This window comes from Canis lupus, chromosome 37 (assembly GCF_003254725.2).
Source record: "Canis lupus dingo isolate Sandy chromosome 37, ASM325472v2, whole genome shotgun sequence".
Taxonomy (NCBI): domain Eukaryota; kingdom Metazoa; phylum Chordata; class Mammalia; order Carnivora; family Canidae; genus Canis; species Canis lupus.
In genome coordinates, this window is record NC_064279.1 from 6,668,569 (window position 1) to 6,681,581 (window position 13,013).

General features: G+C 40.5%; 1 protein-coding gene, 1 long non-coding RNA gene and 1 other non-coding gene across 46 annotated transcripts in view; 1 reads left to right on the top strand and 2 right to left on the bottom strand.

Annotated features, from left to right (window-relative positions):
* The window catches only part of CCDC150 (coiled-coil domain containing 150), a 79,954-nt gene extending 71,222 nt beyond the window's left edge, over positions 1–8,732 (top strand). For 11 of the 14 annotated variants that reach the window (XM_025441919.3, XM_025441916.3, XM_049106771.1 and 8 more), the window contains 6 exons: positions 4,101–4,295; positions 4,714–4,782; positions 4,876–5,037; positions 5,694–5,780; positions 7,814–7,933; positions 8,367–8,732. In XM_025441919.3, the coding sequence (XP_025297704.1) occupies positions 4,101–4,295; positions 4,714–4,782; positions 4,876–5,037; positions 5,694–5,780; positions 7,814–7,933; positions 8,367–8,492 (759 nt within the window). In that variant the 3' untranslated portion in view covers positions 8,493–8,732. The remainder of the gene's footprint in view (positions 1–4,100; positions 4,296–4,713; positions 4,783–4,875; positions 5,038–5,693; positions 5,781–7,813; positions 7,934–8,366) is intronic. The other 3 variants (XM_025441917.3, XM_025441929.3, XM_025441930.3) reach the window with 1 other exon arrangement.
* LOC112656542 (uncharacterized) overlaps positions 1–13,013 on the bottom strand; it is a 71,269-nt gene that overhangs the window by 41,679 nt on the left and 16,577 nt on the right. For 13 of the 31 annotated variants that reach the window (XR_007408984.1, XR_004812444.2, XR_004812445.2 and 10 more), the window contains 8 exons: positions 10,349–10,547; positions 9,002–9,095; positions 7,826–8,054; positions 7,178–7,682; positions 6,995–7,065; positions 5,224–6,756; positions 4,915–5,134; positions 133–180 (listed from right to left, as the gene is read on the bottom strand). This is a non-coding gene — a long non-coding RNA (uncharacterized LOC112656542). Of the gene's footprint in view, positions 1–132; positions 181–4,812; positions 5,153–5,223; positions 6,757–6,994; positions 7,066–7,177; positions 7,683–7,825; positions 8,055–9,001; positions 9,096–10,019; positions 10,196–10,348; positions 10,548–13,013 lie in introns of all 31 variants that reach the window. The other 18 variants (XR_007408999.1, XR_007408997.1, XR_007408993.1 and 15 more) reach the window with 18 other exon arrangements.
* LOC112656827 (small nucleolar RNA SNORD56) lies at positions 1,971–2,041 on the bottom strand. The gene has a single exon (XR_003134691.1). It is a non-coding gene; the product is annotated as a small nucleolar RNA SNORD56 (small nucleolar RNA).

A 13,013-nucleotide genomic window follows, 5' to 3' on the forward strand; every position in this document is an offset into this window, starting at 1 on the left:
GAGATAAAAAAGACTCCATTTAGAATTTTATTTGGGAAAGTTGTCAAAACATGACTAAACAAATTATTATGAAATATCATTTAAACAAAGTGACAATAGAAGTTTTAAAGGCAAATACAGAAAGTTACATACTTAGCTCTTAAGAAAATCCAGTCTTCTCAGTATTAAGTAGTCAAAGACCTGATAAAAGACGATATGAAGCACAGTAAATTATTTTGCTAAGATGCAAAATCTTTGTTTTTCAGGTAAATTACCCCCAAAATTAAAAAAAAAAAAAAACACTTCCACAACCTCTTATCAAGAACAAACCAGCAGTCCAAGAACTGTCCATTTAGTAAAGAAAAAACCAAATTCTAATTATGCACCAAATTCATTCTTTAAAAACTTGATAAATCCATTCTAACTTAGCCATTTCGACCACACATAAAATCCCCTTTTCAAGATTCCTTTTCCACAAACCAACTTTTTCTTTTATCCATCCCTCTTTCTCATTTTGGAACAGTCATTTTACTTTCCTTACAACTTTTCCTACACAGTTTTCTTACAACTCTATTTTTTTTTTAAAAGATTTTATTTATTTATCCATGAGAGACACAGAGAGAGGCAGTGACACAGGCAGAGGGAGAAACAGGCTCCATGCAGGGAGCCCGATGTGGGACTTGAGGAAGGCACTCAACCACTAAGCCACCCAGGCGTCCCACACCTCTATTATTTTGAAGTAATTTTAATTACACATATTGACTAGAATTCTTAACACTTAGAATCCTTATTCCTAGTGAAAACTAAGAAATAAGCAATTGTAGAGTATGTTACAATTAACATTCTGTGGGTTAGCAAGTTTAATAAGTAATTCCTTAATTTCTATAAGTATATTCTTCTTCATAGTAAACTTCCCAGCTTAGCACAAAACATGTTTACTAACAGACACAAATATCTTTAATTTCTCTGTAAAAGGAAGCCAAAGTGGGTAAACCTATGTTTAGTAATTCGTTTTGGTATTTTATTTGGAAATGATCTAGATATTTAATGAATATCCATCATTTAATTTGTTTTAGGGTAATTTCAAGGTTTCTAGATACCAAAAAGATTTTGGAAAATTTTATGCTATATCTGACAATTATGTTTAGATTACTCATGAAAATTTCTTGCTGACAAATTCTGTAACAGAGATAGAGAGAGGAGTTTATCTGACTTAGTAAACCTGGTAAAACAGAAGTATTACAGTTAATGCTGATAATTCTGAAGACATGGATACTTTGTTGACGATTATCCTAGATCATGTAACTGCAAAAACATTTGGGTTAGTTTCTCTATTTGAGCGTACACTTGATAAAGCTAAGGTTACTGGTTCAGGCTAAAGCTTTTAACTCGTATTTGTGAAGGAGACTTTTAAGATTTTTCATGTGCCTAGTTTTCAAAGTATCTTTTCCATTTTGGGTTTTTTTTTTCCTTTCTTTTCATGAGAATGGTCTTCATTCTTAGAGAAGACCAAGTAGGATATTTACATCTCAAAAGGCACAGAAAAAGAATGTAAGTTCCACCAAGGAGGATTTTTGTTTCCTAAATACAGATATTTTACAATATCTGCAGCCTTAGATGAATAGGGGAGGTTTGGGGATTGGTAACAAGAATAGATGAGCTTTGAATTGTTTCTAGGGCTGAGTTTCTGTTCTTGTACATTTAATTTATAAGACAAGTACAGTGTTTAATTTCTCAAAGAATTGGGTTGCAGCCTTTAATGATAAACAGGCTGACCCACCCATCCAACTACACAATCTTCAATTTGCTTCTTTATTATCAGGGAGATTTTCAACTAAGATGGAAATCAAAAGATTCCTATGTTCGAGATTTAGAGCTGTGTGTCTTTGGAATTTAGTAAATCCTTCCACAGAGGCTTTAATTTTCTCTCTAGGTACGGTTTCATCTTAGCTGAGGGGAGAAAGACCTTTTTTTTTTTTTCCTCCTCAGCTTCACTCAGACCCAAAGTATCATCCCTCACCATGTGAACTGCTGTTGACGAAAAATACTGCCATCATTGCAGAGAAAAGAAAGGAATTTTTAAAAGTCTAGCAGGCTCTGAATATGGCCATCCTCTGGCCATAGAGCTACTTTAAATCGTTTCATAGATCTTGCTAGGTTTTAGCAAGGACAAACAGTAAATATTCCTAGCAATATTGAACAGCCTCATGGATGCAAGAGGGTCCCCAGAAAGGGCACAAAAAATACTCCCCACCCAAACTCTAGAACCACTCCCAAAGATAACCAAGAGAATTGTCCAGGCTGGCAGCAGTCAGATGGGATAGAACCTGCATTTCTGTCCAACCATATTTTTAGAGCCTCTAACCTAGTGGTTGCCCAAGCCAGGTTCAAGATACAAAACAAGGTAACAAGAAGGCATAAGCCATCCCGGGAAGAAAGATCAACAACCAGTGAGTACTTGAAAGCAGTTTAAAAAGACACAGTTCAAAGATATAATTTTGTCTGTCAGTCTGAATTTGGAAAGGACAATGTGAAACTTTACCTTTCTTTCTCAACCAGACACCACAGAGAGACATCGGAGAGAGCTGATTTTGGGGAGAACTGTTGTCTTTTGCTAGCTTCTGCTCATTTCCCCAGATCCTATCCATAGATTCTGGGCAAGTAGGCAGCGGGGGTGGGGGGGTGGATGGAGGTGAGGGGGTGGATTCCAGGAGGTCTCATCGTAGTCACCAGAAACCACAGAGGATGAAAAACAGTTTTCCTTCTACCCTTTATAAGTGCTTGGCTTTGCTTGTCTAGAGTACCTCACACATGGATAAGCTTATTGAGGTTGAAAGTTCTCCATGGTAGCCATTATATTTCAAAATTATCTGTCTGTTCAGCCTTTAAGTTTTTATTCACCTGACACCTCACACTGGACCCCATCCAGAAAAAGAAAGGCTTAAAGTCCAACAGCTGCGACCACAAAAGCTGCAGAGCTAAGATTTAAGAGGGACTGACGCCTGACCTCCAGAGGCCTCAAGGAAGCTGGGGATACCTACAGACCTGATTGCTCGTTGCTCCTGGGGAGCACTGCCCTCCTTCCTTTTTTCTCTCTGACACCAGAACTGTTATAAATATTTAACATGCCTCAGTTTACCTTTTAAGAGTTTATTTGAACAGAAATTGATTCAAATTGGGCATCATCCAGTCTAGCAGCCAGAGAACTCCAAGGAGCTATACAAAATGAAAGGCTTTTATAGGCAGAAGGGAGCAAGAACACATTTTACTGCCACTAACTTGAGTTGGTTATTGCAAAGTTTCTTTCAGGGGAGGGCAGGATTGGGAAGATTACCACACGAGTGCTCGTCAGGCAACTGCTGACAGATTCGTCTAAGAGTTCATTTCTGGGAAAGTCAAAACTGTAATTCAATCTTGGTTTGGTGATGTGGGGCTTAGCATAAGGGACTCTGTTTGGGGCTGTTGTCTTGGTTCCAACAATATTCACTATGGTATTTTTCCACTAAACATATTTATTAAAATCTTTGAAAACTGAAGGCAGTATAACAAAAAAATCTATGCATTGGTAGTAACTAGCAAGTATTTGTATGAATTACTTTCTAATTTTCAATTCTCTAGACATGAGGTCACAAGTGACAGAAGGAAGAGAAAAGCTTAAAGCTGAGCAAGTGTGCCAGGCTCTCCTCCTGTACTGTATCTTATTTAACTAGGAATCCTTGGAGATAGGTTATTTGCATACTTTGCCAGTGATGAACCTGAGCCTTTAGGGAAGTTAACTATCCAAAATTACTTGGCTAGTAAGTGCTAAAGCTGAGATTTGAGCTTAGGTTGGACTCTAAAGTCATGCTCTTAAAAAACAAATGAACATGTATTTACAATATTTATCTGTTCTAGGAAAAATTGTGTTTAGTGTTAAAAATTTTGAAAAACAAAAAAGATGAAAACTCCTTAGACTGTTGCTCTACAAATCTTCTTAATCAGATATCATTATCATTGCCTCACTTAGCCTCCCCTTTAAAAGAAAGGTCAAAGAGAACAAAATGTGGGGACAGGCCTCATCATAAGCCTCTCTTACTGAATGAGAGGTGAAAACGATGACATTTTCCCGTTGTGTTCCCCAGCTGAAGAAAGCCCTTGATGAAGCCAACTTCAGATCAGTGGAGGTGACCCGGGCCAACCGCGAGCTGCGGCAGAAACTGACAGAGCTGGAGAAGGTCCTGAACAGTAGCAAGGAGAAAATAAAGAATCAAAAGGCCCAAATCAAGCTCCATTTGTCGACGAAGGCGAATAATACTCAGAATATGGAAAGGATGAAGGTTGTATGAGAAACGCTAAGTCTCCCCTCACTTCCTTAGTGTCTGATGAGGATCCAGGCAGGCGGTGGGGTCTGGTGAAGATGGTTCCAGAGTCCTAACAGCACCTGTGTTCTCTGGGAATTATAGCTGCACCCAGGGAGTGGACAAAGTGTGAGAGGGGGCTGTTTCTCTTTCCGGCAGAGATACTGCAGTGTAAGTGTGTAGTTTCTCAGCAGCTGCCCTGTGCCCTTGTGGATCCCCTCTGTGTCTTCCACTGTGACTGTACAGGACTCTGCTCTTCCCGGGCCAGCGGGAAGGAGAGCCCAGCAGAGGCGACAACATGGGTCTCATGGGATTCCCCCTGCAATCCTGTAGGCAAAAGGGCCAGCCAGTTTTCCCACTAATCATCTTTCTATGTTATCTCCACATTTACTTTCAGCAAATAGAAACGGAATTGAGGCAGATGGAGCTAATTAAGGATCAATATCAGAAAAAAAATTATGAACAGGTAGGTGATTTCCACAGACTTCATGTTTACCTTTCACACAAAATCTCCACCTGGGACAGGCTGACAACTGCTTTCCTCTCTGTGCCCCACCAGTCCTTGAGTATCCAGAAGTTCGTGTCTGAAATGACTAACCTACAGAAGGAGATGCAGCTGCTGGCCAAGAGCCAATATGAGACGTCTGCGCAGAACAAACAGCAAGAGCTGCGACTCGAGGCAGAGCGCAATGTTCGGCAGGAACTGGAGAGCCGGTGCCGGGTGAGAGGCCTCCTCGGAGAGGGGCGGTGGGGGACTTGGACTGAAACCCCACAGTAGAGCACGTAGACTTTCTAGATTCTGTAGCAGAGGTGCAAATCTGCAAGTAGGAAGAAGCCTGGAGCTTTGAATATGGCACGTGCTCGCCATTTATAAAATATTCACTCGCAAAGAAGAGCTAACGCTCACCTGTGCAAAATACTGGTTCCTAAGTAGGACTCCTGAAATGAATTTCATGGTCTTTCCAGAACTTTCTGTGCCTTGGTTCTTCCCTGAACCTCAGATATGCCTGTTACTGTGGTAGACTTGAAACTCTCCCCAGCCTCCTGAAGAGCGTGACATTCTGTCACTGGAAAGGAACTTGAAGAGACCATCAAGCTCTTGCCTTCCAGCAGACATGGTCTCCTTAAAAAAGCATTCCTTCCATTCTGGAAAAAAGATATTGATCACTTTCTCCTCAGGAGAATACAGAAATCAGTCAAAATCTGTCATTGTATGCATCTATGTATACTACTGAGAGGAACAGTTCTTATCTTGTATTTTGGTAGCACACCCCATGGTACTTTCCTAATTTTGTTGCTGATTTATAACAACATGGAAGCTCTGGGCTCCATATGGGATGTTGGGAATTTCTAAAAATCTTTGTATCCCATGTTCAGGAATTGGAAGAAACTATCAGACACCTAAAGAAATGTAAAGAGGCAACAGAGCATAAGCTGAAAGAAGCCAGTGTGGAATCAGAACAGGTAAGCCAGACCTATGGGCAGTAGAAACGTAGACAGGTGTCCTCCGACACAGCAACCTTGAAACCTTCAAGTCAAGGTAAAATCCTTCATTAACAGAGTTGTCAGGCAATAACAACTTACTAAGTCTAATGTCTACTATGAAGAATAATTTTTAGACTGAGGTTCTGTGTCCTGATAAAAGATAACAGAATGCTGAAGTCCTGAATGAACCTCAAGTCCAATTCTCTACCCCTAAATATAAGAAGGGAAGACCAGCATGTGTGTAGATTTTAATGCATTATGGCTTGACATCACTAATAAAAATGGAAGCTCTTTGTTTAGTCAATAACTAGAAATGTAAGTAGGCCCTATTTATTTTTATTTTTTTATTTAAGTAATCTTTCTTCCCACCATGGGGCTCAAACTCATGACCCTGAGATTAAAAGTTGCTCGATCTTCCCACTGAGCCAGATACCCCTCGAAGGCCCTTTTAATTTGTGAATTTGCTTTCTCTAAAGCATTTTAAAGGTTTTTAGAGCTGGAAAGGGTCTTTGAAATCATTGTCTGACACAACCACTCATTTTCCAGATAAGAAAATAGATTCTTAAGGTATACAGTGATGGTGTTGTCAGTTGGTCATGTGTCCCTTTTATAGCCATTAAGTCATAGAAATAATGTGACTGTCAGAACAGAGTATTAAAAGGAATATGCACTCCGACACACAGGAGTTTTGAGTGCCAACTTACCCTTGAGGAAGTTCCATTTTAACTCATCAGTTACCACATCTAGAAAAGCCAGGATATTAAAGCTTAACTATTCCATTATTGTTAGATGACTCAGAGTAAGTTTCAATAAGTAGTACCCCCCTTCCCGTTCACCGTGCAAGAGGAGACATGATGTGTGGGGCCATTTCAGGCATCTTTCCCTCCAGTCCTGGTAAAGAGCGCTGGAGAAAGTTGTCTGGTGTGGTGAGGGAGGTATGAGGGTATCACGGGCACTAGGATATACAAACAGCCCCGGAAAATAGTTGAACTTTGTAGCTTTCTGAAAGTTGAATGACAAGGGGAGCTCTACTTTCTTACTATTTAGTACCCACACTAGGACCTGGCTAATCTGGGACAAATACATAGTCATACATATTTACTGTGGACCTGTCCTAGGGTGGGCGCAGTGCTAGGTGATGAAGACTCAGGGTGAACAAGCTTGAGGAAGCCCCCTGCTCTCATGGAACTTACCTTCTCCCAGGAAACAGAGAAATACACCTCTCTCTCTCTCAGATGTCAGAATCAAAAAATGAAAATGCTGTCTAGGAAACATAATCAAAAGGAGGAAACAGTTATTTTACTTTTTATTCTAGAGGGTATGTTCTGGAGCTGTTTTGAAGCAACCTTAACAACATAAAAGCCAGTCAGCTTTACCTTAAAATACTGAAGTATCCCAAATACATACAAAAGTGCCAGGCACACATAGGCACTCAGTAAATACTTGTCAATTAAATGAATACTGATTCCGGATCATCTTCGAAGTCAGACTACTAGAAGGGCCATTGAAGTCTAACAAAGATAATTTGGAAATATGTACATAGGAGCTGAAGTATAAAATGTTTTAATGATAAAGGAAATAAAAAGAATGCAACTTACACTAAGCTAGTCCAGTCTGTTACTAATTTGATTACTTTCATAAAGCCCAAAAGAAAGATCTGTGTATAAACTTTGGAGAACTGTTTAGTCTTAGGGAACAGAACTCAAAAATTCAAACTCTGGTTTGAACTACCAATATTCATTGGCAGTGCCTTGTCCTTTCATTCTTATTTTCCTCCTGGGTCCTCTTCCTTTCATTCACATCCAGAAAATATTAATTAATGCTTGAATAGCTGCAGGCTTGCACGCATTCTTCAACTCCACATTCAGAAACCGCTCTCATCTGTGGGAGATACATCATGCAAATAGGTTGCAAGAACCTGGCACTTGCAATTTGGGTCTTTTAACATCTGAGTAAAAAAAGTCTCTGAAACTGATTGTCGTGATTTCTAATGATAACACGTTTATGTTCAGATAACAGCTAACCTGGAAGAAGCTCATCGCTGGTTTAAGTGCAGGTTTGATGGCCTCCAACTTGAGCTGACAAAAAACCGGTTGCAAAGGCTTCCCCGAGAAGACAGGTGGCTGGAAGAGGTAGGGTATTTAGACGTGACTGTCTTCAGCAATTTTGGATTTGTTCCTCCTCGGATTTCTCATGGCAGAAGTTCTCTCTTCATCCAGCTACTCTCCCCACTTATCTTTAGGTTTCTTTAAACTGTAAAGAAAACAGGGATCCCTGGGTGGCTCAGCAGTTAAGCGTCTGCCTTCTGCTCAGGGCGTGATCCTGGGATCCGGGATCAAGTCCCACATGGGGCTCCCTGGGTCTCTGCCTCTCTCTCTCATAAATAATGAAACCTTTTAAAAAAATGTAAGATCACCTGTAAAGAAAACAGACTAAATTTCTTCCTTAACAGCTGCACATCTCTCAAACTGTCTAGGTTAGGACCACTCAACCTTGATGAATGAATTATATTCATAAAGACAAAAATGGGTCCTCAGCTTTGCAGTTAGTTTTGAAAAGTGTTAGGTCTGTTTTCTTTCCAACAGGACCAAGGTAACAGGCACGATATTGCGTCCAGCCAGTCTGTTCTACATCGATGGGAAAATAAACAGAATCTTAAACTTATGCCCAAGAAGTGTCAATCTGAACTAGAGAGAAAGTGACGTCCTTGACAAAGGCGTGCCATCTATAGCCGCGATTTCCTGAGCCCAGCAACCAGAGCTGGCCTTTTCCACAGTCATCAGAACATGAAGTCTTTGATGTGGGCTGAAGATTTTGGACTTGAGTTTATCATTTTATGAGTTTTCTGATACCAGTACAGAACCACCCCACCTTTTTTGTCCTTTTCCCCATTTTCCACCCAATAAATTTATATTAATTTGTTGTATGATAGATGCTATTGTATGATACTTGGCTATTTTTCTAAGTATATTTTATCAAAATATTTAGTGAGGTCCTAGATGATATGGCAACTAAATGACAAGATATTTTGTCTCAATGAAATGCTATAACATCCAGTAAGTAATCCCTGAAAATGGAATCACCTGGAAAATGATAAAACTTTCCCATGGTTCTTACAAATGTATACCCTTTTATGCTAGGTAAGATTCTGTTTTACTGTTTTAAGTAAGTTCTACACCCAGGGTGGGGCTTGCACTTACCCCCGCCCCACGCAAGGTCAAGAGTTGCATGCTTTACTGACTGAGCCAGCCAGGTGCCCACGTATCTATTCTTAGAGATTGTAAATGTCCAAAGCTGTAAATACAAAGCAAATTATTGTGTATACCAGTCTGCTCCAGGAAACATGTAGCTCCTCCTTAGTGTAGTAAGTAATAAATTCAGCTTTTTAAAAAAAATTTAGATATTGAGTGGTAGATTATATACATTAAGTCTGGACTACCTAAACAGCTACCAGAAGACCTAGTTTAATTGATGCTCAAGTGATGACAGCTACTGATGGTACTATCAGGACCTCAATGAAGTGAGCAATTGTGAAATTGGAGAGAATATAAAAAATAAGACTCCCAGAGGATGAGGAGCCCACCACTCTTTATCTGATATAAAAAGACAAAGCTGAGTTGACTCTGGTAACGGAGAGCTGTGTTGTTAGGCAGGCTCCTCCCTGAGCAGAACCAGAATGCTGATCTTATAGAAGGTTTTGGGGCAGGACTTTCAGAGGCTTATGAGGGTTGATATCATCTGTAGAAGTGTAGTTAATGTGGGTGAGACTCTTAATTGGCATTCAGGGGTAAGTTTATTAGAGCACATCCATTCCTATTGTCTGACTTTCAGAGGTGGGGGCTCACTGATTGGCAGCCTGGCAAAAGCCGCCTCACGTTGTCTAACTCCTACGGGATTTATCCCTTTGGACTCTTCATAAGGAGATCTAGTCAGTTGAGGGTGCCAGGGAGTCAGTCTTGAAATAGTCTAACCAAGAGCCCCACAGAACGGTTGACCTTAGTCCTGAATTCTTCATAGGAAAAAAGATCCCAGTTACTGCATAGGAGAGATGATCAACCTTAATGGGTTGTAAATCTATTGTTCCTGAGTGTTGTCATGACATTGACCGTTACTGGCCAAGAATACATTTATCTTCCTCATCCAGGACAGGGGCATTTTTTCTTCACTTGTGTACTGTCCTCAAAGAGGACCATCATCGATAAAGTCAGTGTAACATACCTTTATATTGTTTTTTTAGGTTGGCTATACTAAACATTAGCTTCGGAGAAGTGCATTGTAGAGTTATGTTGGTGATCATCTCTAGCAAAGCTTATAGTTAGAACGCCCTATTCAGAGTAATGAATTTGCCGAAGTGTTTCTGTAGTACCTTTGTCAGGTTCCATTGTGGGCCTCTGCTTTCATCCAAAACAACCAAAAAACAGACAAAAAGTCAAACAATGATTTCTAAGACACCAGACATGAAACAAGGAACAGTGATCCCTAAGAGAAAGGGAATAAATGATGTGAACCCTACTATCGCCCCAGCTTACAGCCTTCAGAGAGTTTACCTGCATTGCAAGGAGGGGAAATCGGTGGGCTCCCTGAGGCGGTGCCAGAGCTCAGGGAGACAAGGACTGCTGGAGTCCAGGACCGAGTCCCAGAGGGGAGAGAGCTGCACGGAGGGAGAACTTCAGAGAGGTCCCAGAGGTCCTCTGAGTATTCAGCTGCGTCCCAGTCAGCACACGCACAGGAGGAAACCACCCAAAGCTGGAGAAAGAATCATCCCAAAGGGTCCGAGTTAACCACCTCAGTCCAGCCAGCGCTGGACGCATCATTACGTTTAGTCTCCGAGGCTGGGTGGGATTTGTGAACACAGTGCCCTGCATGTAGTATACGTACTAACAGCCTTATCTACAGATCTAGTAATTTCACTAAAGTTGTCTTGTTTAGAAAAAGAATGCTTATGGCACAAACTGATCTTTATACCATTAGTTCTACTGTAAGGTGATGACTGCGGAGTGTGTTAGAAGCCGAAGGCAACTGAATTACAAGTATATGTTCTTATCGACAACGTCAACTTCATTCGGCTCAAATCAAGGAATGGTTTAATTCATAGCTAAATGGATAGCCAATGTGGCCAATTCATTCTAAAAATTAGATCAAATATCCCTTAAATTAACTTCTTGGTTTGATTTATCCTTGTAGATTTTTTTTTTTTTTTAAACTAAAACACCCCAGTCACTGGTCAGTCCTTGACTAATCCTTGAGTGGTATTTAATTTTATGTTGGCTGAAGGCTTTCCTTTGACAGGCCATACCTAGCTTCTAAGTTGTACTTGAGAGGTTTCTTTTCTTTTTTTGAATGATGAGGTGCTTTAACAGCTACCCACTGGAATATTATTTGACTGGGAAGCAATTTATGATTTCAGGAGTTAATACAAATGGTATCTCATAAATTGCTGAGGTTTATAAAGAGAATGTAGAGGTGAGGATGTGAAGACACCCTGATAGCTCTGGCTGGCTGGGCAGGATGGCCGTCCTCCCTTGCTGAGTTAACAATGCTCAGCGCGCACGTGCACTCACACACACACACAATCAGTTCCCACCAGCCAGAATCAGAAACCTCATGATTTACAGGGCATTGGGGGGTGGAGTATACCAAAGAGTATCAGTCTCAGAAGTAGAGACTCTTAAGCCCTATAGTCAACACTGCTCTGCTCCTACCTAATCTTAAAAGCAAGACCCCAAATGACCCATTTCCAGGTAACTGCATTCTGACACAGAGCTTAAGAATATTTAGAGGAATACAGGGGCACCTGGGTGGCATAGTCCATTAAGCGTCTGCCTTTGCTCAGGTTATGATCCCAAGGTCCTGGGATTGGGCCCCGCATCAGGCTCCCTGCTTAACAGGAAGCCTGCTTTTCCCTCTCCCATTTCCCCTGCTTGCACACACTCTATCAAATAAAGTCTTTTCTTAAAAAAGAATATTTAGAGGAATACAAAAATATATGGCACCCATCAAGGTAAAAAATAAAAATCACGATTTGCATTATCCAATCCAAAATTATCAGGCATAAAAAGCAGAAAAATTTGACCCAGAACATTGAAACAGTTACTGTAGCTATATGTTCAAAGAATATTACAACGACGGATAGTAATAGAAATTGAAAATACTTCATAATTATTAACTAGTAGAAAAATGATGGGTGATTTGCTTTAGTAACAGAGATTTACCACATGTGGTAACATCAGATTTAAAGGGGATGCTAAGGATCCCTGGGTGGTGCAGCGGTTTAGCGCCTGCCTTTGGCCCAGGGCGCGATCCTGGAGACCAGGGATCGAATCCCACGTCGGGCTCCCGGTGCATGGAGCCTGCTTCTCCCTCTGCCTATGTCTCTGCCTCTCTCTCTCTCTGTGATTATCATAAATAAATAAAAATTAAAAAAATAAAAAAAAGGGGGGGATGCTAATATAAGATCTGAGGATGCTTTGACTCATTTTTTGACGACTGTAGTGGTTCTGAATCAAGGAGACTAAGCTGTGGCTACTGAATTAAGGGGTAGGGCAATGGTATCACGTCTGCTGTGTTGTTAACTCCCATAGAGCACATGGCCTCGACTTCTCATGTTAGTACAAAAAGATTTATGAAATCTTGATTCTGGGAAGAATCAACCTGGACTCTGACTTTGCTCCAGGTAAACAGTCTATGGAGTCATTTGCCCTTGGGGATTCTGATACTATGGCTATTTCTTTTTTTTTTTTTTTTTTTTTTTTGTGGTTTTGGTCAGTTTTGTTGAGGTATAATTTTTTTTTTAATTTTTATTTATTTATGATAGTCGCAGAGAGAGAGAGAGAGAGAGAGAGGCAGAGACACAGGCAGAGGGAGAAGCAGGCTCCATGCACCGGGAGCCCGATGTGGGATTCGATCCTGGGTCTCCAGGATCGCACCCTGGGCCAAAGGCAGGCGCTAAACCACTGCGCCACCCAGGGTTCCCTTGTTGAGGTATAATTGACAAAATTATAATATATTGAAGGTGTACATCATAAGGATTCAGTATACATTGTGAAGGTCTTCTATCACCTCACATATAATTTTGATAAGAACATTTCATTTTTACTCTCAGCAAATTTCAATTATATGATAGAGTTGATTCTAATCGTCATACTATACATTCGATCCTCAGACCTTATTCATCCTGTAAATCAAACTATTCTTTTACCAACCTCTATTTTC